The following is a 26,751-nucleotide window of genomic DNA, read 5'->3' as shown; positions in this document are numbered from 1 at the left end:
TTGTGATCTTCCTGTCCCTGTCTCTCAACTAGCTGTACAGGCATGCACCACCATGCCCAGCCCAGCCTGCTCAGTGTTGAGGGGTAAGGCCTGCTGTGTAAGGTGTGCTCTCACACAGGGCCAGCTTAGCCTAGATATGACCCCTGCCCTGGGACTGGTATGAAGACCTTTACCATATCATACTAAACTTAAGAAAATCCCCCACGTTTCCTATACAGTTAGCTTCTGTAGAACTATATGAGTTAAACTTTATTTGACATTTATTAACTCTTGATTTTTCAAATTTTGTTTGCATTTTCTGTCCAGTAAATTTCATTTTAAAGTCTACAGCATCAGGTCTTGAGATGCTCATAGGCCCTAGGGACTGTGCCTATTGCCTGGGGATAAGACATCCCTGTCCTGTTGGGAAGCAGACCCTAGGCTATGTCTAGGCTGGTCTGGCAGGGGAGGACTTGCTAGGAACCTGCTTGTTTGTGGGGCCAGAGAGTCTCCTGGGAAACCTTCATCCAAGGGGGAGTGGAAATAACAGTTGTAGTTAGAGAATCTTTGTTGTTGTTGAAAGAAATGGGTTCATTCAGACTGCTTTAAGAAAAAGGGATTTGGGGCTGAGGTTGTGGCTCAGTGGTAGAGTACTTGCCTAGCCTGGGTGAGGCATTGGGTTCGATTCTCAACACCACATATAAATTAATAAATAGATAAAAGTCCATCAACAACTAAAAAAAAATTTTAAAAAGGGGGGGGATTTGTTGTAAGGATGCATGTGGACTAGGAAGCCATCAGGAAAGAGGGCAGTTCAGAGGCAGCCTCAGGCTCTTCCAGGGACAGTAGGTCTCTGTGGCATCTCTTTTCTTTGTCTTGCTTCTCTTGCTACCATTGGGCTCATTTTTTCCTACTCTGTATGTTTTTTCTCTACCTTAGCCTCTCTTTCCTGATGGGCTGTCCTTCCTTTTGACTTTGGTGTGCTGTGATTTCTTGTGACTTCTTCAGTCTTTTTGTATATCACAGCCTTTCAGCTTCATCTCACAGCTGATCATCTCATTCTCTCAGGATTGTTTAGATTCCTCAGAGAGAGAGAGTGTCTGATTTTGTTTTGCTTTTATTATTGTTCAGAGCACATAGTAGTTCTTAGCTAAGCTCTTGAGTCTTGGTCTCATAAATTGTCATATGGCCCCTGCTAGCCTGGGTCTACCTTAAAGCTGAGGCAGTTCTCATTAGTAGGGTTTATATGCCCATAGGCACCGTGATTGACATTCTCTGTAAGGAGAAAAAACCCTGGCCTAGTATCAAAACCATTTGAAATTCTTCCACATGTATTCTTGCCCTTTTAAAATATATCCTACTAATAGCTTTATTCTAAGATAACCCTTTGTTCCCACAAAGAAACACTGATCCATAAATATGTTTAAAGCATTTTCACTCTTCCATTTTCTTTCTCTTTACTCTCTAACTGTGCAGGGCTGCTCAGTGTAGTCTGAAACCCTCTCATATTAGTGATTTCTGCTGCAAATGATTTAGCAACTTCAGATAATCTTTAGCAAGTTGGAGAGTTATTATTATTCTTTTTAATGGTACTGGGAATTGAATATAGGAGTGCTCTGTCACTGAGCTACATCCCTGGCCCTTTTTATTTTGAAACAGGGTCTCATTAAGTTCCCTGGGCTAGTCTTGAACTTGTGACTCAGATCATGTATGTATTACTGTCCTCCAAAGTTCCAGGAAGCTATATATATAGCATACAATGATTCAGCACCATTCCCAGATTTACAGCATTTAGGGAAACAAGTAAATGTCCTATCCAAATGTAAACATGGCAGCAGTTTTGATACCTAGGTCCCTTAATATATTGTACCTCCCAAGGAAGAGTTGAGTTACCAAACTTTAAAAATAGACTTTGAAATCTGTACCCAAGCAACTCTGAGTCATAGAATGTGGCAGAGAAGGAGGTAGTGGATGAAATAAAGCAATGATAATGATAGCTCATCTATGTTGAGCCCTTAAAATTTGGTAGCACTGTGTTTTTGTTTTTTTTTTAATATTTATTTTTTAGGTATAGTTGGACATAATACCTTTATTTATTTATTTTTATGTGATACTGAGAATCGAACCCAGGGCCTTGCACATGCTAGGTGAGCGCGCCACTGCTGAGCCACAACCCCAGGGCTGGTAGCACTGTTTTTTTTTTTTTTAAGTACTGATGCATTCATTTATTTAATCCTTCAACTACCTTAAAAGATTTGATGCCTTTGTGATCTCTGTTAATTCCATTTTGACCTTTTAGGTGAAAGTCACACAGCAAGGATGGTCAGGCCTGCCTGTGAACCCATTCTGTCTCATTTGTCTCCTTTAGTGCTCCTCTTGCCTGTAGAGTCAGTGACAAAACACTGCTGACTTTTTGCTCCCTGGGACTCTAAGCCAGTCGGAGTCAGACATCCAATACCCACCAACCTACATCTTGGTTTGAATAAAATTCCCATCAGGAGGCTCATTGTAATACTAGGATTCCTATATTTTGAAAGTTGCACAGACTGCCTGGATTTCCCTTTCCATGATTTCTCAGATGTTTGCATCCCTTCTTTGTTTTTCTATCCTTTGAATCCTATACATTTATATAAACCCCAATTGTAAATGGTTCTGTCCTGTCTTGTGAGTGAATAGACTGTTCGTAATGGCCAGTTCTTCAAAATACCTTGGGATCCCAAACTCTCCATAATGTAAACCTGCTTTTTTTCTCTGCATCTCTCCCATCCAGCAGGATCCTCAGGCTGGAGGAAGTCGCCTGCTCTTGCACCCTGCATCCACTGTGGGCCCTGCCTCTGCCTCCTCTTCTGGAATGTCTTGAGGGTTCTGATTCCTGTCACTGTGGTAAGTTTCCCCTTATTTCACCATTTGTCTGAGATGGAGAATCCCCTTCACACGTTTTGAACTAAAGCTGATTGTCCTTGGGTTTTTTCTTTCTCCTTAGCCCTCCCCACCATCTCCTTAATTTTTAGCAGTGCTCTCAGGTTAGGGAGGAGGAAACTCCCAGACCTCATGCTTTTCCTTAACTTCCCTTCATTTGACTTTCATTCCAAGGATGGCAGAAGCACTGTTGCCCTGCCTCTTTGTCCAGAACTTCATTTTCTTCTTTTCACACAAACCATTAGTTACTAAGCTTTGCCCCATTTTTCTTTGTTATCTTGGAGGCTTTCCTTGCTTTCTAGATCTTATGCCATCTCCTATTTCCTTGTTTCTCTCTTTACTGAGATAGCAAAATGTTTTTTAAAAGCTGTTTGTTGCTCCATAAATTTCTGGTGTTTTTCCCAAAGCTTGAACAGTGGCCTTTTCTAAATATGGGTTCCCGAAAACCATCTCACCTGGGGAATGTGGTGGTACATCAGCCCCTATGTGAGCTCGATTCTGAGAACTGTCATGTACCCAGCACAAGTATCTTTTTTTCCTGTTTTCTTTTGAGCTTCTGGATCTGCGATCCTTTTTTAAATGATCCTCATCCCCTTTGACTCAAGAAGACAACTTGTATCTAATGTGGGACAGGCTTGTTCATCTGATCTTGCTGAGATGCAGAATGCATAGTTGAATACTCTTTCCAGGCCCAGCTAGAAAACTTGAGAAAGGGAAAACTGTCTCTCCCAAACCGTCTGCCTTCGGTGGGAGCATGCCATTTGTCCTCTATTCTCCCACTGCCAGAGGTGGGTTTCTTAGGCCCTTGATGTCTCCCTTCCCTGACTTCACTCTCTACCAGTGAGAATTGACTCAGTGAGGTAAAGGACATTTCTGTGGCCTCTGTCTTAGTGGGACCAACGGTGCCAAGTTGGAAGGTTAAATCCACATGGATGTGTGTTGTCTTCCCTCTCTCCTGGCTTGCGTGGCTGAGTGGTAAGGCATAGTCTGCTCCTGAAGGGAAAGTCTGGTCTGCCCTCTCTGTTCAGGTGTCCTGGATGGGTTTTCAGGTGATGCCTTGTTTGGAAGATGGGAGCAAGTGTGGCCTGGCATAATGTTCTCTGTCTCTTTTACTTTCTGGCTCTGTTCTCTTCCTGTCCTGACTTGGGAACTCTTGGCCTAGGCTTTATTCCAGGTGTTAAGACTGAAGGTTCAGGTCTAGAATTTTATGAATTCCTCTTCGTGCTAGTTATATATATTGGTCTCAAGCTCAAGGTTGCATCTAACATAGGAAAAACGGTTTTCCACATGAATTTGCTTAGCACAGGAGTGCTGCACTGGGAATTGGATTCATGGGCCCAGCTAATTACTAGTAAAGTGTTCACGTCTTGCAATTTTAGTTCAGTACTATGCACGAAGCCTGGATGTTGAAGTTCTGTACAATGTGTTGTAACCATTCCCCCAACCCCTTCGGGAGAATAGGGTGGCAACACATCTGTGCATGCCAGTCTTGAGTTGTGATCACCAAGGCCCATTCAGTGTCAGTATTTTTGCTTTCTATGACTCCTTGGCTGGAGGAAGTCGCCTGCTCTTGCACCTCATGCCTCCTGAATGAGCCTGGTCCGCATGGTGACCACCCTTGTTCATGCTCATGTTCATTTACTAGATGGTACAACTTACTTCAGAGCCAGACTCTGAAGTCCCTAGGGTAGTCAGATTTATAGAGATAAGGAAGAATGGGGGCTGCCAGGAGCTGGGAAGAGGGAGAAAAGTGAGGCTGTTCTTGAAGGGGGTTAGACTCTCACTTTTACAGGATAAACTATATTTAAAAATAGTTAAGATGGTAAATTTATGTTTCTGACCACAATTAAGAAAAATGCGTAAAATACAGCCAGCATATCACATCCTTAACTTTAAATCTAGGCACTACTGTGATGGGGAACTCCTGCTCCCAGCGTCACTGAGGATAGTCCTTCTACATACCCACTTGCCATTTCTGTCTCTTCTCCAAGGCCCAGTCAGTCTGTCTGGTTTCTTGTATACTTAGCTAACCTGGGGGTCTTGAGCTTTACAACTTATTCTTTTTTCTCCTGGACCTGCCCCTTTGGCTCAAGGTATAGCAGTGACAGGAAGACCAGGGTTTGACAGGTGGAGTCCTTCCCTGTGCACAGGAGCTGATCTGGCCTAGGCCTCCTGCACTGTCTTCCCTCGTCCCTCCCCTCCTAGTTCCTGGCTGGCCTAGGGATGAGAGACTGGCCCTTTGAGAAGACAAGATGGAGTAGATTCGATTCAACTAAAGGCTAAGAAGTGGCAGAGAAGAGGGCATTTCCTAACATTCCATTGTTTATTGTGCACTGATCCTCATCTAGATCTCCTAGGGTGTCCTAAAAAGATTTTTTTTTCCCCAGTGCTAATGAGAGAACCCGGGTCTTTGCAGCATTTAGGCTCTGCCACTGAGCTATATGCCCAGCCCCAAAATTCAGTTTTTTTATTTGCTCCATCTTGTTGTTCTTCCTGAGGGTAAAGTGATTACTACCTCCTTTGAGAGGTGGGCAAGAGTTTGCCCTGCATGACGGACAGTAGCCTTCTTGCCTGTTTTGTTGCTGACTAAGCTGGGACTGATGGGAATAAATTACTGCCAGTGGTCACATAGCTACTGAGTATTTGACCGAGAATTTGAACTTAGGCCTTTTGCCTGCAAGTTCAGTATTCTCCCCACACACGTTGGGATTCTTACTGCTTATGAATGTTACACATTTACTAGGTAGATGAGATAAGCTGAGGCCATACACCATGCTCCAATGGGGGCCATCCCTGAAGGAAATCATCCTGCCCCATTATTCAGGGGTTTGAATGTGGTGTTGAAGAGCAAGAAAAAAAGTAGTGGAGTGCAAACTGTGTCCTCACAGTCTCACTAAAGTCAGACTTGTAAAAACCACCTGTGCATAGAGGGCCAAGAAGGATAAACTGGTGGGCGGAAGCAGGGAGGAGCAGGAGACAGACGCGCAGCATCAGCGCAGCTTCTGACTTTGAGCAAAGGAGGAGCCCTCATCACCAGATTAGATCATCAGGTCCTCAGGAGCCTCTGCCTATGAAATGACATTCTTGGCAGATGAAAGAACATGTCATGTGCTAATTAAAATACAGGAAACAAATATTTATTTAGCTGAGCCATGCTCTGGGCCTTGTGAGTAGGTGCTTTCACATGCATTAGCTTTTCTAATCATCCCAGCAAAGTACTGAGGTGGGGCTGTCCCTACGGGTGCAGATCTGACTGGGATCAGCCACAGATACACAGCAAGTGGCAGCACCAAGACAAGACCTGCACCCAGCTGGGTCATTCTGTAGGTTATTCCTGTGAGAGGACTTTGCTGAAGGAGACAATGGGGTATCTGCCAGTGTCTTCCTTCTCAGACTCAGAAGAAAACTTGGCATCGTTCCCTTGATAATTTTTGTTGCTCTTCTGTGAACTGAATTTTACAGTCTCTGGTAATTTCTAGTTAAAAGAAAAATCACACACAGCTTCTTTTGTCTTTTCTCCATTGGGAGTCATTGAACTGAGTCATGTGAAGAGCAGTTTTCCCTAGGACAAAATGAGAGCTTCTCTTCCCTATACCTCTTAAAACTCAGGGCCCAGTTGAACTGGGTCTTCTGTGAGAGAAACCAGAGGCTCTTGGACTTGAGGTTTGTAAGGTGTAAAGAAACATGAGCAGCAGTAAGGGAGGAGAAAAAAGAGGGGCAGGTGAGGGGCCCATGCATGAGATGGATGGGGAAAGTGGGCTACAGGGAGGCTGAAGGATCATTGTTGTTGGACCCCCTTCTAGCGCTCAGGAGTCACACTGGATTGCCACAGTCTTTTCTGATCAACTGGTGTTAGAGACAGACAAGGAGGCAGCAAAAGTGAAATAAAATCCTCTTCTGTCAGTAAACGAGCAAATGTTTTAGGAAGTCTGACCTTATTCCAAAAAGGAGAAGAGTAGATTCTGATTGAGCTTAAAGTTTTAGATGGAAAATCCTGATTGGAGTCATAAACACTTTGGACACATCTAAAAAGTTGATTAGAAAACCCTGGGGAGGGCTGGGGCTGTAGCTCAGTGGCAGAGCGCTTGCCAAGCATGCGTGAGGCATTGGGTTCGATCCTCAGCACCACATAAAAATAAACAAAATAAAGGCATTCTGTCCACCTACAAACACAAAAACGTTTTTTTTTTAAAAAAAAAACAAACTTGGGGAAGTTTCTCCTGTTAGATTGGAGGCAGTGATTAATTATTAATGACACACTCTGGGCATGCTAGCCACTCCATGGGCACCGGGTGAGGGGCCAATTCCCATATTCAGAAGTGCACAGTGGAGTGCCAAGGTAGCTGAGAGGTGCAGGCCTTTGGAGGATAGAAGCTTGAACTTTGTCCTAGGGCTGGGCTACGATGATTGGCACCCCCTTTCTCCTACTGCCTTTAGCTTCCCTAGGGAGGATGAAGGAGGCCAAGACTGCACACTGAGAAAAGCATCCTGGCCAGCAGACCTTCCCAGGAGCTGTAGGCTGGAGTGTGAGGTGGGGGAACAGTAGCTGCAGGCCTTAGCAGCCATGGAGTGGACTTGGAACACCAGGCAGGCTCTTCTCCAGAGTTTCTTCAAGAGCCTGGTGAGAGGCCTGGGACTCAGGGTGGGGCTCACTGTGAACCTCACTGTGAACTTTGTTGGTGATGGGCCCAGGGCACTTGCAGAAGACCTCACATGAGGAAGAGCAACCCTGGCATCTTCAGGAATGGAGTGCTAGGAAGAGTTTGGGAACTGGGCAAGGCTTTGGGGGGACGTGAGCCTTCCTGGGGCAGTGGATGGGTATCTTCCAGGCTACCAGCATCTTCACAGGATGCTTAGCGAGCCATGGTGCTGATGAGTGAGGGACGGGGCTGCTGCATGCAGTGAGCTCACTGGAAGGCACAGCTGAGCAGGGGTCAAGTGACCTGAGCTCCCCCAAGCTCGTTCCTTGTATGTATTTTAGACTGGGACTTTCTGAAGGGATGGTGGGATAGTGAGGAGCAGCTCTATTAGGAACAGCTTTGCCAGGCAGAGCTGGGGCAGTGAGAACCACAGTTTGAGGAAAGTGTTCCTGCCCCATCTTACAGACAGAAAGCCTATAGTCTGAGGTGAGGGCAGCAGTGGGCACTGTGCTTAGCATTGTGCTGTCAGGTCCCATCCTTTGCTGGTGGAGCCAAAGGACAAGTTTCTTTTCTTTTTTTAAGTGGTTCACAAATTACCTTTTCACATTAAGTATGGGATGTCGAGACACTTGCTGGGAACCACATTTACCCTCTGGGTTAGTGCTTCCCAGACTTGACAGTATAGTAGACTGGTTAGAATTTCCTGGTGGTCTGGGCGCCGTGGCCATGCCTGTAATCCCAATGGCTCAGGAGGCTGAGGTAGGAGTATTGTGAGTTCAAAGTCAGCCTTAGCAATAGCGAGGCACTAAGCAGCTTGGTGAGACCCTGTCTTTAAATAAAACTAAAAAGGGCTGGGGATGTGGCTCAATGGTTGAGTGCCCCTGAGGTTATTCCCCAGGACCCACCCCCAAAAAAAAATAAAAATCAAAAAGAATCCCTTGGTGATCCTTGCAGTTTCTGATTTGGAAGATACAGGCCATAGATTTTTGCAATTCTGATAAACTATCAATGAGGCTGACAGGGCTGTTCTGTGGATCTCTTTCTGAAATCATTTCCAGAGCCACTTTTCCTTTTCTGCGTGCTATGGCTACATAATGTGAATATTAACCTTAGTCACTCCAAGGAATTATAGAACAGAAAGGAAGGTAGAAAAACCCAGTAACTATGGAGGGTTGTCCTAGTGGGAATTGCTTGGGCATCTGTCCTAGGGCCATTGCTAGAACGTGTGACTTTTTTTTTGTATGGAGGATTGAACTCCAAGGCACTCAACCACTGAGCCATATCCTCAACCCCTTTTATTTTTTATTTTGAGACAGGGCCTTGATAAGTTGCAGAGGCTGGCTTTGAACTTGCGATCCTCCTGCTTCAGCCTTCTGAGCCACTGGGATTACAGGTGTGCACCACTATTCATACCTGGATATAAAAGAAACAGAGTTCTTTTATATCACTTTGATGCTCTCTCCCAGTTCACAGTACTCAGAGAAAAAGACTGGTTGAGCTTAGTTCTTGCCCTTTGATTATATCAGGTAGATATATCTAAACAGGAAACAGCACAGTTAGGGAAGAAATAGAAGCCGGAGGCTGAGCTGTTCACTGCAGGCTCCTAAAGCCATCTTTTGGTTAATGGTGTGTGTTCCCTGTGTTTACCAGGCAGGCAAGTTGAAGAAATTAAATAAATATATATATATATATATATATATATATATATATATATATATATATATATATATATATATATATATATATTAGTTATTGTATGTAGGCATTATAATAAAGGCTTGTTCATTGTCTCCTTTTCACAGAATCCTAAAGAGATGAAGGTGTGGGTATTATTTCCCTTTTTTGTTGGAGGAGGTTGAGTCCTAAGGATAAATAACTTGCTTGAAGTCATACAATTAGTAACAGGAGGGCTAGAATTTGAATGCTGAGATGTTTGTGCTGCAGTATAAAATGCTGGCAGAAACTGCCGCTTCCTGGCATGTGATGTGGCTTTTCACAGGAGTGGAGGGAGCTGGAGGTGCATAGAGAACCATGATTTGGCGAATCAAGAGCTCTCAAAAACAAGGTTAAATGTAGCCTGGATGCATGAAAAGCCTGGCAACTTCAAGAAAGAAGCTCTCAGCTCTACCAAATTATGACTTTGCTTGTGGTGGGAACAGACTCCTTCATAGAATAAAAAGACAAGATATGCAGTCAGAGGACAGCAGGTAGAGTGGGCCAGTCCGAGCTTTGTCATGCATGGTAATTTCTACTGGGGCCAGTTAGATAGCAGTGCCTGGCCAAGAGGGGACCGTAGCTCACTCCTGTACAACTGAGACAGGGCCTGCTTGTTTTTCCTTTTTTGGAACTGGCTTTCAGACCCAGGGCTTTGAGTGTGCAGGGCAAGCACTTTACCCCTGAGCTACATCCCAGCCCACCTGTGAACATTCTGCATTGTCTATCATATGGGCTTACTGGGGGACACCTCGTATCCAAACCATAACAATCTGTATCCTCAGGGGTGTGCCTGTCAGAGGCCCACTCACAACGTTGGGACTGTCACTTTCCCCTCCTCCATAGTAAACTATGGTAAGTGCGCAGGCCACATCTAATCTTTCGATCATCAGATTCTATGGAGCCGTGCCCATTGTCCAACATGTTTGTAGTACATGCCATTGTGATCCTGTGTCTGAGAGGTCAGCTCCTATGACTGGCATCAGTAACAGCTCTCTTCTAGGTCCAGAATTTGGTGGGCCGGCTTCACTGGGTATATCACCAGTATCAGCCGCTCATCAACTTGTCTTGGGAGCTGGGACTATAGGAACTTCCTCTAGAACCCTTCCGGTTAGTTGAGGGACCTAGAAGTCAGTGTGAGTCTTTGTAGTTCCCAGTTACTGGCCTAGTGCCTGTGGAGAGCCTCACCTGACCCCCATGGCATCATCGCTGGCTCTCACTTGTGGGAAGACGACTCACTGTGTCAACTCACAGCATATGGTGGTGGTTTTGGTGGAGGGTAGAGGCAGAAACATCTTCTTCCCTATTTTCATTTTTATTGTTCCCAGAAAGTGCCCTTATCACTTTGGATGGCAAATTTATATACCATACATTTTGATAGTTCTGATTCTGGATAGGAAGTTAATGTGATCTTTGTTGAAATAGATGCAACTGACATGTCACACAGCCTGCTACTGGAGTGGCAATATCCACAGCCAGTGCTTCCTAGGCATCCTGAAGCCAGAACACTGAAGAACGTCTACCAGGTTTGGTTGTCTCAATAATCAGAGGCAATTTTCACTTGATATTTATGAAAGTTTAGTTGTTCAAAGGACTTGAGTTTTTTGTTTGTTTGTTTTTATGCCAGCATTCTGATTTTATGGTAAATATATTCCTGATAGAAAAAGGAGAGCTCAGTCCTGAGATCTGGAGAGAAGTGGTGTTGGCATGGACCTGAAACAGGATTGTGGATACTACTTCTGTTCCTGAAAGGAGGGAAGAAGGACTGGAATCACACAGTGTTGCTCTCTGGTAGTATGGAGGGATCTGGCTCCACGTCAGAGAGAGGTTGCACGTAGAGAGGATGGGTTGGGGCCACACAAGCATTCTCGGCTGTGTGGAAAGCCCAGCTGGAGACACTACCTTGAAAACTATGGCAGTCTTATGATTTTCTCTGTCAGCATGTGAAGACCGGATTGGTGTAGGCAGGAGTTTCTTCCAGGTGGATGGCCTCTTGGAGAATCTCTGTCCTTCAGAGAGTCAGCCGTTCCTCATGCAGCATCCTCATTTCAGCATGCAGCATGGGTGACTAAGCACTGGGACAGGCCTGTGCCCACCCTCAGTGCTGCTGGCAGGTCACCATGTCTCTCTGGTCACACTGCTCTGTATACAGCCATCTTAAGCCACCTAATGCTCCTCAGGTCCTTGCTTGCTTTGTCCCCTGTAGACAACCTTGCTTCCTGCTTCAGGGCAGTCAACACTGGCAGCTGCACTGCAGCCTGTGGGGCTGCTCCCTGCTTTTATGCTGTCCTGCCTCTGCTACGACGCTCTTCCCTCTCCTTGGGCTTTGGATCCTGTCTCCATTCATCTGTCCATGATTTGTCTGCCCTAGTTTCAGTCTTCCCTCTCAATGGAGTTCTTCCCATCGTTTCCTTTCTTGAACTCTTCTTGAGGTACACTATACAAGTTCACAGGTCACGGGGCTAGGTGAGTTCTTCCAGCTGTGATATGAGCATGACCAGGACCCCTCTCCCCCTGCTCTCACTGCTTCCTAACAGTGTCCGTTCATTTTGTCCGTGTTGGAAAGTTATTAAGTAGGATCAGGCAGTACTACTTCTTCAGACTTGGTCATTAGGTGTTGGGTTTTGGTAGGTGAAGTCCCAGGGTCTTCCTCTTCACTTCTCATCCAGGATCTCCTTCCTGGACCATCTCATTCCTCCCCTGGCTTCTGGTACTTTGTAAATGTTACTTGATGAAATCTTGGCATCTTATCTCAGTGACAGTTCCTTTCATCCAGTTGCTGTCCTTCACATCTACTTTTGATGGGCATGTCTAAAATTGAGATCATGATCTTAATCACCAAGCCTTCATCTTCTGTATTTTCCTTTCTTAATGAACATTCAGCTATTCCAATAGAAGATCTTGGCAGAATGGGTAAGGGAGAAGATTATGCCACTGAGCCTAATGAGCTTTTCTTTCACTGTCACCACCACTTAGACCATCATTCTAACCCAGACCTTAAGGCAGTTCCAATTCCCTAACGCGTGGACCCTCACCCACTCTTGCTTCCCACCCATCAATTCTGTACTTTACAGTTTTCTATGAAAAATGCAAACCTGATGTTATCAGACTTTAAAACAGGCAACAACTAGCCATCAAAGTCCACCTCCAGATTGAGCCCAGCTCCCCTTCCTTCTAGTGGCCTCCTGGCCTTCTAGGCAGGTCAGCCTCCATCTTAGGTGAGCCCACAGAACTGTCCAGGCTGTTTTGAAGCACTTAGTGTAGTTTCATGTTCACACCTCTGTGTGGATCCCTTTGATGGGTCTCTGTCTCCCCATCTTGCTCTGCATGTCCATGGGAGGAAGCCAGGTGGTGCTTGGTACAAACTCATCACTGAGTAGATGTTTGTTGCCTGAACTAACTACCTGGGAGAGAGAGTTGAAGGCATTTTACAAACCCCCTAATGCCATGTGTGCCATTTTCCTGCTCGTCATGGAACAGGGAGAGGAAGGGCAGATGGGACCAAGGGAGAAGACAGGAAAGGAGGCACAGTGTGTGCTAGTGTGGAGGTACGGCTGGAAGGGGCAGAGGTCAGGTGTGTCCAGTTGGTAAGCAGCAAAAAGGAGCGTACCTTAAAGAGCCACAGGAGGCTTTAAGCCAAGGGTAGTGAAGTTATCTTATTAATGCTTTAAAAGATTAAGGTGAGGCTGGGTTTATAGCTCAGTGGTAGAGCACCTGATTCGCATGCATGAGGCACTGGGTTCGATCCTTAGCACCACATTAAAAAAATAAATAAAAATATTGTGTCCATCTACAACTTAAAAAAAAAAAGATTAGGATGATTGCCAGTAGAGGCCAGTTTTGGAGGAGCAAGACTGAAAGCAGAGAGCTGTGACTTGCAAGCTCTTGGTGGAGTCTGGGAGGAGGGGCTGTGCTCAGTCAGGCTGGGCTTGGGAGGCAATGGAGAGGTGACAAGGCCAGGATTGGTCAGAGCATCGAGATACCCTGGAGGCAAGAGGAACTGAAGTTGACCATGTAGGTGGATGTCATTGCCACTTATTGAGATAGGGAAGTGTGAGGAAGGACAATCCCAGGGGAGTTTGGTTTGGAAGTGGTATATCTGTGGGGCAGAAAAGACTGCAGGTAAAGCTTGGAGCCAACATCACAATGTTGGTATGTTGGGCTGTGTGACTGGATGAGATTGCTGGAGAGAAGGTATAGACTCAGAAAAGAAGGGGTCCCAGGTTGATACCCCTGGAAGAGTTGGAGGCAGCGGAAGAGGAAATGAGGGGTGGCAGTAAGACTAGAGGGCTGCTTGGTGAGTGAGGAAAGGTGTTTCCAACAGACGCGTGGTCTCCCAGGCTGCAGAGGGTTGTTTTCACTGGTCTGAGGGGGGCTGAGGGGCAGCGTAGTGGTATAGAGCTCTGCAAGGAAGTTTTTTATGAAGGGAGAACGGATGTTTTGGCTGATAACTGGGTGGGGCTGAGGGATCCAGAGAAGTTTATCTCAAGGGAGAAACAAGAATGTGTTAGTATAGAGTGGATCCAAGACAGGGTGAACTTGATAATGGCAGAGAGGAAACAGTTAGATGCAGGATTTGATTCTGAACAGACTGAGGAAGTGCAGACCTGGTTGCCATGGAGGGCAGCCCCTCCGAGGAGCCAGGAGTTCCCCCAGGAGTGGAGGTGGAGGTGCAGCAGGTACACAGTCCTACTTTTGTCTTAATAAATTATCTTAGAGTTCCTTTCAGCTGGAGGGTGAGGGAGGCTGAGAAATACAGGAGATTTAAGAAGAAAGCAGCAGTATGAAGTGGCAGTGTAAAATACTGGGAAAGTGTGTGCATTCAAGACTAGATAATTGGGGGGACAGGCGTTCAAGTGTCCACTGGAGATTGTGATCTTGCACGAAGTAATTCTTGGTGCTGTCCAGCTGCCTGGTGCTGTGTAGACAGGTGAAGGGTTGGGTTTCAGTAAAATTGGAACAGTGACTTAGAGGAGTGGAGAGTGAACAGTGATGGCAGACTTGGAGTCTTTGTGGGGCTCTGAAGAAGTGTGACCGGGCACAGGAAGCCAGTGCCAGGCAGTGGAACCCTGGGGCAGCACAAGCTGGCCCCAGATGGGTTGCTTAGCATGGGTTTGGTAGGCAGCACAGTTACTGCTGAGGACAGAGCCAGGGTGCAGCCATAGGTGGTGGAGGAGACAGGGAGGGAGCAGGGAGAGGCTGCAGAAACTGAGCTGGAATGGGAAGCAAGAAGGAAGGAAAGCAGGATCACAGAGGTCAGACTAGAGCATAGTTATTCCATCAGGGCAGTGGCTGCCTCAGTGGGGAGGTGGGGTGTGGTCAAGCGCAGTTCCACTGGTTGTGGACAGAGGGCCAGCAGACCTCCCTTTAGCCTGACTGCCGTCCTGTTATGATGTGATTGGATTGATGTGGGTTGTTGGTGTCATTGGCAGAGTTTATTCAGATCTGTAATTTAGAATGCTGTTGTGTATTGTTCTTGTGGCTTAAGATTCCTTTATTCCAGCAATCTTGTGAGCAAAGACTTTTTTTTTTTTTTTTTTAATGAAATTTTAAAATACACTCAAGTAGAGAAAATAACAAATGTATCCTTTGGGCCCATCACCACAGGGATTGAAGAGCTGGGTTCAAGTTTTTGCTATTCTTATTGCTGTTACATGAGGAGGCCATTCATTTCCTAAATTGGGGTTTGTGAAAGACTGTGGGTCACATATTGGTCTCACCAGCCACAGCATGGCACACATGAAATCACTATTTTCAAACAGGAAATAAATACAGCATCTCTTTGTCTCTCTTTAGTGTCCAAAGCTTGCTTCTTAGCATTTTGACTTATTAATACTATTTAAAACATGTTTTTATGACAGGCCAGGATGTCTGCATTATCTCAATTTATAATTAAAAAAGAAGGTTAGGTTATATGTTTGCCTGAAGTTCTAAGGCTAAGCCAGGATCATTTTTAAATCCCCTTCTCCCTAGTCCACCTTTTGGACTAAGCATCATTCAGTTCCCCAGTCTTTGGAAAACCACCTCTGTCTTCTCTCCCCATGCCCTAAGCATCCATCTCCCCATCAGACCTCAGTGCTCTGCCTCTGGTGCCAGCCAGTCGTTGGCCTGCGTCTCCCTGCCAGTGTTCTTCTCCCAGTGTGCCCTTCTGCAAGCCTCACTTCCTCCATCTAGCATGGTGATGGTAGTTGCTGTAATTTTTTCTCAATACAATGTAGGAGGTAGTTCCTCCTCTCTAGCCATGGCAGCAGCTTCAGGACTCTGCTGTGGTCCTGTGTCAAGGTCATGGCCTCATGTGGAATAGCACTGGTGAGCTGTCATCCTGTCTACTCAGCAGGAGCTGCTGCGCGTGTGTGCAGTGAGTGTGGTGAGCTCCGTGACTGGTGCTTGCTTAGGGCTGTAACGGGGTTTTCCTCTCCTGCTGAATCCAGATACTGTCTTGAGTCATATCCAGCCTGTACTGAGTGTCGTCTGGATCAGCCTCTGCTCTCTAGAACGTGGGTTGCAGCTTACTGGCCTCCGCCTCTATGCTGAGGATAGTTGGCATTCCTCTGATGTGGTCAGTTGCCCTGTGCCAGGGGCCTGCCAGACATTGCCCTTCTGTGCACTGTCCTCACTAGCACCTGCCCTATGGAGACTGGTGCCCTCTGCTGCAACCACACAGGTTCATTGTATTGAGAAAAAATTAGGGATTCCCACCTCTCTTTTTTTTTTTTCTCAACAAAATTTTATTTTTTGGCCAGGTGTGTAAGATATAAAGGTGTTACACAGATGACTTCAGAGTCCACATTCAGTCCTCCCCAGCCAAGTACCTTGAGTCTTTTCCCAGGCAGAGAGGCTGTTACCTTCAAGTTCTGCCACAGACTTGAGCTGCAGTTTGAGATCTTTGCCCTGGGAAGTGTGACTGGAGCAGGTTCTGCTGCAGTAGGCTCTTGCCAGTACAGAGCCTGTAGCTCAGCCTGGGCGCTGCCTCCTGAGTACCACAGCTTGGTACTTCTGGCTCCAGAAGTAGGAGTATGTGGCCGAACAGCCCTCCAGAGGAGCAGGTTCCATCTCTCAGCCAGCTGTGCTGCATCCCTGGCTCCCGTGGTCCCTTCCATGCCCCAGCCCAGAGCATTTGTTCTTCTGGTATTTAAGACTAATTGTTTACTCCTGGTATCTTAGCATCAGTTACTTATTAGCTAGCCCATTGGTTTTACCTATGCTGAGAGGTTAGCACTGGCACAGACTTTTTTGGGCATCACAGACTCAAGCCTCCCTGTGGCAGGGGCAGGGAGAGAGGGAAGACCTTCTGTGGAGGTGGAGCATGAGGCATGCGACTGTATGTTGACTTTGGCTCGCCATAACTTTAGGAGTAGTCCTCCTGAGGTGTAGGTTGGGTATACCCTGAGGTTGTAGGTGTGGAGTCTGCATGTTTCTCTTAGCAGTCAGGCCACGGCAGTGGAGGGCTGCCTTCTTCCTTAGGTCACAGAGGTGGTCTTGCCTGTATGGGCTTGTTACCTGAACCAACTTTTTTTTTTGTTTGTGTATGAGTGATACTGAGAACCTAGGGGACACTCTTAACACTAAGCTATACCCCTAGCCTTATTTTTTTTTTTTAATTTTGAGACAGGGTCTCACTAAGTTGTTGAGGCTGGCCTACAACTTGTGGTCCTCCTGCCTCAGCTTCCTGGGTCTCTGGGGTCACATGTGTGTACCCATTTGACTGCCTTTCTTGTAGGATGTTGAATATGAGGCATGTGGGTGAATCTTGAATGAGAAATCATGGAGTGAGTTGTTCATTTGCTACCTGTGGGGCTCTGTAGCTTGTCTCCACCCCTGGATTTGCGTCTCCTTTACCTGTGTGGCTCATTTGGGCAGTGTCTCTCTGGAAGGCCCACAGGGGTGAGCCTTTTTGTTATTTGTTTGCCTTTCTGGTCTTTGGTCACATGACACATTTGCTGGAATATATTTTTATTTATTATTATTTCTTTTTTCCTAAACAGTGTAGATTACCTCTCCTACCCCCACCTTGCCATGCAGTGAGGCTTTGTGGCGCTGCCCAATTCCTCCTCAATAGGAGTTCTGCGGGAGCTTGCCCGAGGCTACCTTGGATGAAGGCCTGCACATGTGGGAAGGCTTGTCAGGGAGGAGCCCAGCACCCCTCATTCCTCGGTCCTCAGCTGTCTCTGCCACAAGCCACTGCCTTCCCTTGCTCTCCAGAGACCCTGCACCGTGTCCGCCGGTGCTCGGGCGAGACTGGGGAGATGGGGCCTCTGGGGAGTGCATTTGTCTAGTTCCCAGTTTTACCTCTGTGGTGTGCATACTGCTGTTGAAGAGGAACAGAAGAAGGTCTTCTCAGTTGTTAACTGTTGGGTGTTTTTTATTTTTATTTTTTTTAAATCATGAGAAACTTTGACAGCACACATAGGTAGAATACTGTACTCATCTGTTTATCACATAGAATCAGTGATTAGGATGAGTTTACCACACATGCTGGATCTGCCCTTTGCTGCTTTCCCTTTTGTCTCTTTCTTTGCTGAATTGTTTTCAGGTGCATCTCAAGACATCACGTTCTCTCACTCCTGGACACTTGAGGGTGTACCTTCCAGACTGTAGACTTGGCTTACATAATACAGTGGCTTCTCCCGTAGTTAGCCATGCCCTGTGACATCTGACACCATGTCTCTAGTCACATTTCCTCTTCTTTCAGCTGCTGATTTATGTACAGCAGATTCCCAAGAAGGGTCTCCTATTACATCTGAGAGTTTCCGCCTCTTTCATCTAGATTTCTATTCCTTCATACCTTGTTGCCAAAAATGGGGTAGCTGACCTGAAGGGTGGTTAACCTCTCGCTAGTGTTCTGCTGGCTTCCTGGCAGTGCTGTCCTCAGTTCCTCAAGAGGCCCCCTCAGGTTCTACACAGCCTATGGCAGTGAGCTGGCCCCACAGCAGCTCCACAGGAGACACCTGTTCTGTTTGCTCCATTTTTTTTGAGTCATGCTGAGATTGCTTTGTGGCTTCAGGTGATGACTGCCTGACTTGGCAACTTGTTTTCACCTGTGCCCGTCCTGCCTGCATCAGGTGCTTACTGGGGTCCATATTCACTAGCTAGGTTGTTTGGTGGTTTGGGAGAAAGTTCATGGAGCAGCAGGTGCTGTATTCTTTCCCTCTCAATTGCCAGAGTTTGCTCTTGGTGCCTTTGTTGCTTCCATTTTGTCCAGCACCCGGTTCTCCCCTCCGCTCTCTGCCTCCTCTTTCTCCCTGCCTGTTCAGTTTTGCATATTTAATGTGTTTCTGTCGATTGCATTTCTTACTCCCTTTGATGTTCTGAGGCTTTCTGTCATGACAAGATGTTCCAAGCTTGTTTTGTAAGTGGTGCCTATAGTGGTGAACCAGCTATTCACCAGGATCCCTTTGCCTCTTGGTGGGAAGAGGGAAGGGGCTGTGGGTGTGCTCCTTGCTGCCTGTACCAACTCCTTCCAGACCATTTTAGTGACAGCTTTAAAGAAAAAAAATAAGAAGAATTTAAACTTAGATTTACTATATTAACTTTATGTTACAGGATTCTTTTTTAACTTAGATTTTTGTGTTTATGTCTTATTTTTCTTTCTTTGAATATTGGTTCCTAACAACGATATCATAAATTACTTTTCATTATCCTGCTCTGCAAAAACACGAGTTAAGCTGCGGAATTAAGTTTTTTTCTTTGCAGCTTTATCAATAGAATATGCTCTTCTGGGGTAGCTGGTATACTGTTCAGACATCATTTGTAGATATGTCACCAACATGAGAGTTGAGGGTCAGTCTCTCTTTTTTTTTTAGTTTTAAGGAATTTTTCTATTTCATTCTATTTTTTTAATATATAAACATCTCTGTTTCTAACGTTAACAAAACTACAAAACAAGGTTTATTCAGATAAATCTCACTTCTCTTTCTTCTTCCCTGGTAGGTAGTCATTAAATAAAGGTTACCCTTTACCATTTTTTTATTTTTGTACATTTAGACAGATATGATACATTCATATTCCTTTTATTGCACAAAAGGAAACATGGTATTCTGGGCCTTGCAATTTTCACATAGTGGTATTACCTTGGTTCACACACAATACACACACGCGCGCACACACACACACACACACACCATGTTTTTAATGACTAAGCAGCATTTCATTGGAAGGAAGTGCTGGAATTGATTCAGGTAGGCACCTATGCATGGGCCTTGAGTTGCCAGCAGTTTTGCTGTGACAGGTACTGTCCAAGGAATCCTGCTCCTCCATCATTTCCTGTTTTTAGGAAATTCTGAGTATCTAGTTGAATATCACAGTCCTAACACTTACATCTAGAAGCAGTCTGGTTTATTTTGCCATCTTAATTTTAAAGAAGTCTCCTCAGTTTCCTGTGTGCAGTACCTCATTGAAATTCATTTTAAGAAGGTCTATTGATTTCATTTAGTTTATCAAAATACCACTGTGTAAAATACGAGGGATGGAAAGATGCTGGCATTGTTTTAACCCTCGGAAGATTTAAGGTTGAGGATTTTGGGATTGATTTTCTTCTTTGATCTCCTCTATGTTTTATTTTGTGTATTTTGTCCCCTTAGGTTATCAAAAGACTAAAAAAAGGCACTGGAAAGTGTATCTTTACTGCTCTCCCTGAGTGGAGCAGGTTGTATTGGGTGCAAGGGTGTTCTCAAGGACCCTGGATAAACTCAGCACATATTAATTGAATTTCTCCTTCTGCCAGAACATAATAGTGAACAACACACACAACTTTTCCCTTGTAGCACTTACATCCTTGTACAGAAGATGGATCTAAAACCAGGGAACAGAGAAGACGATTACTAGTTGTATGTGCTTTGAAAGTATCAAATGAGATTCAGAGTCGAGCCAGGGGTGGGGCAGCTGACACACAGAGCCACACAATGGGAGAGAGCAGTTCCAGCACTGGTGGCAGGCACAAATTCCCTGGGGTAGGAAGAGCTTGGGGTATGTGAGAATCAGAAGAAATCAGTGTCAGAAAGCAGTGACTAAGGTAGAAAAGAGCAAAGACCAGGTCCTGCAGAGCCTTGTTTTTAGGGTAAGGATTTGGATTTCATTTTGAATACATCAGGAAACCATCAAGGACGATTAAGCAGGGGGATGATGTTGAATATTCGATGTATATGTACTTTTTCTTTCCATAGATTAGGAGGCAGCTCACATGAGGTATTGATCTCCAAAAGCAGCAGTATTAATCCTTCTGAAGTTTAGAGTGGAGGTTATATTTCTCCTTGTTCCTTTATGCAGGGCAGATGCTCTTCTTCTGCTTTATTTTCTCTTTCCGTAGTATTTCCCTTGGTGCTATGCAGATAGTTACAGTGAGCAGTTGTAACGGATGATGAACTTGATTTAGAACAGGAGGATGATATCTACAAATTCTCTTCTTCAGACCTGCAAATCCAAGAGACACGTCCCTCTGAAAGAGAAGAGAGCTGTGTCCTCAGGATTAAAAAAGGTCTGTGTTATTGCTATCACATTTATGTAAAGATAATTATGCAATCAATAACAGTTTTCTGGACAGAAGAGGCATTTTCAATGTATTTATTTATGTTTCTGTTGCAGAAGACTGGTGTGCTACCTGTGTAGAAATTCCCAGGAGCAAGACTCGCCACACCTGAGCTCACTGTAAAGGCTATGCAGCTGTGCAGGAGCAGAAGGATGTACTGACCGTCGTAGGGGAGGCTGCGGATGCTCATGACCATCAGTGCTCTCTCACCCTCGAAAACTGGGTGCACACTGTGCGGTCCTTTTCTAGACGTGAGAAGTACAAGATTACTCTATGAGAGGAAGACTCCAGGGGCTTAAAGACACGTGCACCTTGGCCACCCCTTGGAATGTTGACGACTCAGGATCTAAAGGAAATTCTGTGTTAGAGTATGGAATTCATGTGGAAGTAAATGTCACTTTATAATCGGTAATAACACTGAGTAAGGAACACTATGCAGGAAGAAACCTTCCATAGAAAGACAGGCAGGGAAAAGCTTAGGCCGACCTTAAACTTGCCCAGCAGCTTAAGCCTGAGATAGGCTGCCAGAATGGCCAAATAAGAGACTCTATGAAGTAGCAGTCCTGTAACTGTAGTAGTTGTAAGGAAATTTTCTCCTCTAAATCACGATACCAAATAGGAAAAATGATTTACAAGTGCCCCATGTGTAGGGAATTTTTCTCTGAGAGAGCAGATCTCTTTATGCATCAGAAAATCCACACGGCCGAGAAGCCCCACAAATGTGACAAGTGTGATAAGGGTTTCTTTCACATATCAGAACTTCACATTCATTGGCGAGACCACACGGGAGAGAAGGTCTATAAATGTGATGATTGTGGTAAGGATTTTAGCACCACAACAAAACTTAATAGACATAAGAAAATCCACACAGTGGAGAAGCCCTATAAATGTTATGAGTGTGGCAAAGCCTTCAATTGGAGCTCCCATCTTCAAATTCATATGAGAGTTCATACAGGCGAGAAACCCTATGTCTGTAGTGAGTGTGGAAGGGGCTTCAGTAACAGTTCAAACCTTTGCATGCACCAGAGAGTCCACACCGGAGAGAAACCCTTCAAATGTGAAGAGTGTGGGAAGGCCTTCAGGCACACCTCCAGCCTCTGCATGCATCAAAGAGTCCACACCGGGGAGAAACCTTATAAATGTTATGAGTGTGGGAAGGCCTTCAGTCAGAGCTCCAGCCTCTGCATCCACCAGAGAGTCCACACTGGAGAGAAACCTTATAGGTGTTGTGGGTGTGGGAAGGCCTTCAGTCAGAGCTCCAGCCTCTGCATCCACCAGAGGGTACACACAGGAGAGAAACCTTTTAAATGTGATGAGTGTGGGAAGGCCTTTAGTCAGAGTACCAGCCTCTGCATCCATCAGAGAGTCCACACCAAGGAGAGAAACCATCTCAAAATATCAGTTATATAAAATGTTTTGCTAAGAATTAAAAAATCTTAAAACCCGTAAGTGCCACTAGGAAGGAAACCCTGTATGTACCTACATTGACCCAAGGAGTATTCACGGCAGTCCCTAGCAGAATGTTCTTTTTGAGGAGGCATAGGTGAGGTTGAGGTTTTGATCCATTGATTCATACCAGGTGTGTCCCACAGCTTGACTTTGAATATGGAGTCCTTCTGAGCATGTGCCCAAGACGGGTGGGCTGTCTTGCATCCCAGGTATGGATTTTGTATCCTGGAACTCCACGATGCCTCAATAATTGAAGTACTGCTCAGAACTCCTGAGCATTGCCAGCCTCCAAGTCACCTTGTGTCTGTGCTGTGCTTAGAAGTGATCCCAGATGCTCCCTCTCAGGAGCTCTTTCTCCTTCCTTCCTCTCGAGCCTTCTGGTCAATGCATTTGAAAATGGACAGCTCCCGCTAAGATCGTGTTCTGGCATTTCTGAGCTTGCCACATTACAGCCCTACGTAGCTTTCCATATATCCCGTGACTTCTGAACCCACTTTACCTCACATCCTCACAGTACCCATAATTCCCCACCCCTTCCTAGGTGGCATTAAATTTCATTTTAGATTTTAGGCAACTCATAATATCCATTCACTTGGCCTCAGAGAAATCACTGGCAGACACACATGCCCTGGGACTTTTCTTTAGTTGTGGATTCTGCTAATCACTGTGTCTATATGTTAGACTTATTTTCTTAGTGGCTGCATCACAACATTTTTTAACTTGAATTTTTTTTTTTTTTTTAATAGCTGAATGTAAATAGCAGGGACAAAGAAGCAAAGCAAGGTATGAGCTTGTCTTCCCTCCAGAGGCACCCGCGGGCTCCCTTATGCCCTGTGGGGAGCCCCTCTAAGCCAGGGAGCCCTTAGGAAAGGGATGTGGGAGAGGTCACTAAGGATGTGTGTCTGTTTCTGTCACCTTGGGCAGTACTGTGTAGGAGCCATTGGGGGTCAGGTGCCAGCTCTTGCTAGGCATGGATGTCTGTTGTCAGTCCATCATCTTTTCATTCTTCGTGCATTGGACAAGAATTTATTGAACACCTGCTGGGTGCTGGGAATGCCACTGAATCCGACAGACGAGGTCCCTGCTCTCGTGGAGTGTACTTCTGGTGGAGACAGATGATAAGCAAGTGAACATTAAAAATGTAGTCTGAGGTAGTGGTTAAGTGCTATGAAGAAAATAAACTAGGGTGGTGATGTAGAGGTGGGGGGTGGGGGGCATTAGCTAGGGTCGGGGAGCCTTGCTGAGGGCAGCTGGGACTGGGCAGGCACAGAGGTGGCGCACCAGTGGGACCACGCAGGTGCCGCTGGGTGCTGCCTGCCCTGGCGGACAAAAGGCAGGCGCTGGAGGTAGCGGCGGTGGCGGGAGGGGGAGGGATGCTGAGCTCTCAGTGTCCAGACTTTGTAGGCCTGTTAACGTTTTGTTTGTTTTGCTAGATATTAAAAACTCATGTGGAGGAACTCAAGGAATGTTTAGAAGACCAAAAGTCCCCAATGACAAGAACAAAAAGCAACCCATGTTTTCCTCATTTCTCATTCCTGTCATTGATTTCCCACAGGCAGGCCTTTTGCTCAGGAAGTCTTTGGGGAAACTAGGATCTTTGAAGCTCTGAAATGGGTGGTCAGGTTGGTGGTGTCTGTCAGCTGTCTAAGTTGGAAAATGAATTCAAGATAGTCGTGGAAATACTGTATCTGAGCTTGGTTTTCCCTCCATGTTTGAATTCGTTTCTTCTGTTTGGCTGGAAGGGGTTTTTGCATAACTAAAACCTCCATGCATAAAGGAGATTTAAAAGGAGCACAGGATTCAGTGGGTGGGCCATGAGGTGAGAGGTGGGACTTGGAGATAAATTTAGTCCGTATGCCTCTGCTAAGAGTTTGCTGAGTTGCTTCACAGGTATTTCCTCCTTTTTGTGAAGAAGAGGGCTGGTTTAGTTATCTGCTGAAGCCCCTTCCAGGCCTGAAGTCACAACTGCGGTTTACTGTAGTGTCTTATCACTCTTCATGTCACAGTAGCGTGGAGCATTAGAGAAAAGCCTAGACTTTTAGTTGATAGAGAGCCAGTTGAAATATCATTGATAGAATTTTAGTTTTTAGGAAAAATTGGTTTGATTTCTAGTTTTATTACTATTAGGTATGTGAGCTTGGGCAGATCGCTTGATCTTTGAGTCTAGTTTTCTCACAAAATGAGGATATTAGGCTAAATGATTTCCGAGTTTCCAGCTAGTCCTAGAGTTCTATATTTCTACATAGTTGAATTATTTTATCATGCTGTTGCTGGGGAATATGACTAACACTTTTGAAGCTACTAATTTTATGTCAAGCTTTAAAGTCCATAATTGTTATCTTCAGAAAATATTATTTGACCTACAGTATGTCCAAATCAATTTAATAAAATCACTTTATAACAGGGTTCTGTGCTTGACGTGTAGTTGTGTGGACTCAGTGGTCATCATGGGGCTGGGGTGTGGGTTGGTGTGTACATTGTACCCTGGATTTCACATCTAATTCAACCAGCTTAAAGTGTTGGCAACAGACTCGTTCTCTGATCTGTCCTGTCATTTCTGTTACCTGCCTGGTGCCGGTGGGCCTGCCTTGCCCCCTGAGCCCTGCTCTTGTCCCTTCTGACTGTGACTCGCTCGTGGTGAAGTGTGGACCATGCTTGCTGACCATAGTCTGGAAGCCACCAGCTGCCAGAGTGAAGTCTGTGTTCTGGTCTCAGCTAACATGGTCATAAGCCTTCTCAGGGGAGCAGGAAGGAGAGGTTCTGCTAAGATTTGGGTGGGAGAGGGATCCTGAGTGACTCTGCAGCTTCTCACATCTAAGATGGGCAGAGATCCATCGAAGAGCCCCACCTTCAGATGCCTTCAGGGAATAGGCAGCAGAAATTGCCTGAGTTCCTTTGTGTCGCGTCAGCATGGCCATGAAGCTAAGGGACCTTCTAACTCTTGGTGCTCTTCTGAAGAATTTTAAGCTGTATTAAGCATTGTGCAATTTGCTGTTACTCTCAGAGATTTGGGCAAAGAAGATGTGAATAGAGAGCATGTTTCCGAAGCAGGGGAAAAAACACCCAGTCATAAAATCAGCCCAGGAAGAGATGCCAGGCCTGGCACCACTGCGGGGCCAGAGCCAGATGTGACAGCCAGCCAAGGCCAGACGGACTTGGGACGGAGGCAGGAATGAGCAGGTGGCCCAGTACCCACCCTGACCTCACGCAGGTCCCAGCTTTCTGGAGCCTCATGTGTCACACCTATAAAATGGCTTTGAAAAGCCTCAGCTCAGGATAATAGAACCAAATAAGCATATATAAAATCCCTAGTATTGTTATTACTCCTGTTGCCTTTTTGAGGAGATGAGACGCTTATTGGAGTTTTCTTGTGCTGAGTGCTGCAGTGGGTGAGGACATTGAAATTTGGGGGGAGGGCTGGAGTGTTGCAGTTGACGGAGGGGGAGGAGGCCCTCTTGGGCACCTGTGATTGGAAAGGGAGCACAAGGGGACCAGTGGGGAGGTCAGCGCGTCAAGCTTTCCTGTGAACATGTAGGAAACAAGCAAAAAACCTTTCCCTGGAGTTGGGCTTCTGGCGGGGGTTTTTCTCAGGGAGCCGGGGAGAATGCAGACAGACTGCTGCGTGCAGGCTGACGAGGGGCAGAGTGCACCTCAACGTCTGAGCCAAGGGCACCACAGACCAAGCTCCAAGGAACCAGGAGTCTGGGAGAGCATCCAGCTTCTGCAGGCCACAGGACTTGCAGGGCTCTGAGCCAGGTTTACCCAGACCCCCAAAGACCTCTGTTACCAACCCTGCGTACATAAGGTGAATAACTTTATGATCTTAAATAAGGTGAAATGGGCTTGCTGGTGGAGTGCCTGCCTAGTTAAGCATGGGCTCGGCTTCCACCCTCCGCACCATACACATGGATGCACACTCAATCTTAAAGTTCAGTAACTTAAAATGTGCAAATTGCATGTTTTAATTATTCCCACATTTTAATTAATTCTCGATTTTAATCATTCCCACATTTCAAAGCTTTAAAGTGAAGACACATGAACAACCCACAGATCCCAGGGCCTATGTGCAAACATATGCTGGCATGACTTTGGTGTCAGTCTACATGAAAGATGACTTATGCCCAAGCCACTATTCAGATGCGGCCTGTGCACTTAAGTATGTTTTTAGAGAAAATGCACCGATGTAGATTCCTCTTATAGGTGACTTTATACTGTATAGAGTGTTTGGTGTGTACCCTGCCATTTATACTTGCTAAATAATGCTTCTGGAAACAGGTTCACTTAGACTGACTCTCCTTCTGCTCAGCTCTTGGCTGGCCTTGGTCCAAGTCTTCACATGAGTTACGGAGGGATGGTTGCATTTAGAGAGGTTGAAAACCTAGGCTCTGTGGATGGCGTAGGGAGGTCTGGACCTTCAATAGTATAAAGATACAATGTTCCTGGATGCATGTGTGTTTTAGGAGAGGACTTGGTTTACTCTGTGGCTTTCATAGATGAGGCACACTGTTGGGGGAAGTGGCCAATAGA

The 26,751-nt window shown here is 45.7% G+C and overlaps 1 protein-coding gene across 6 annotated transcripts in view; it reads left to right on the top strand.

Moving 5' to 3' along the window:
• Znf664 (zinc finger protein 664) overlaps positions 1-24,630 on the top strand; it is a 34,557-nt gene extending 9,927 nt beyond the window's left edge. For 4 of the 6 annotated variants that reach the window (XM_071616104.1, XM_034636782.2, XM_071616105.1 and 1 more), the window contains 3 exons: positions 2,750-2,862; positions 20,659-20,724; positions 20,832-24,630. In XM_071616104.1, the coding sequence (XP_071472205.1) occupies positions 21,400-22,185 (786 nt within the window). In that variant the 5' untranslated portion in view covers positions 2,750-2,862; positions 20,659-20,724; positions 20,832-21,399 and the 3' untranslated portion in view covers positions 22,186-24,630. The remainder of the gene's footprint in view (positions 1-2,749; positions 2,863-20,658; positions 20,725-20,831) is intronic. The other 2 variants (XM_034636783.2, XM_071616103.1) reach the window with 1 other exon arrangement.
• The last annotated feature ends 2,121 nt before the right edge of the window (positions 24,631-26,751 follow it).

Source organism: Marmota flaviventris, chromosome 1 (assembly GCF_047511675.1).
Source record: "Marmota flaviventris isolate mMarFla1 chromosome 1, mMarFla1.hap1, whole genome shotgun sequence".
NCBI lineage: Eukaryota > Metazoa > Chordata > Mammalia > Rodentia > Sciuridae > Marmota > Marmota flaviventris.
Note: the sequence above shows the minus strand (reverse complement) of the source record. Positions and strands in the feature narration are given on the sequence as shown.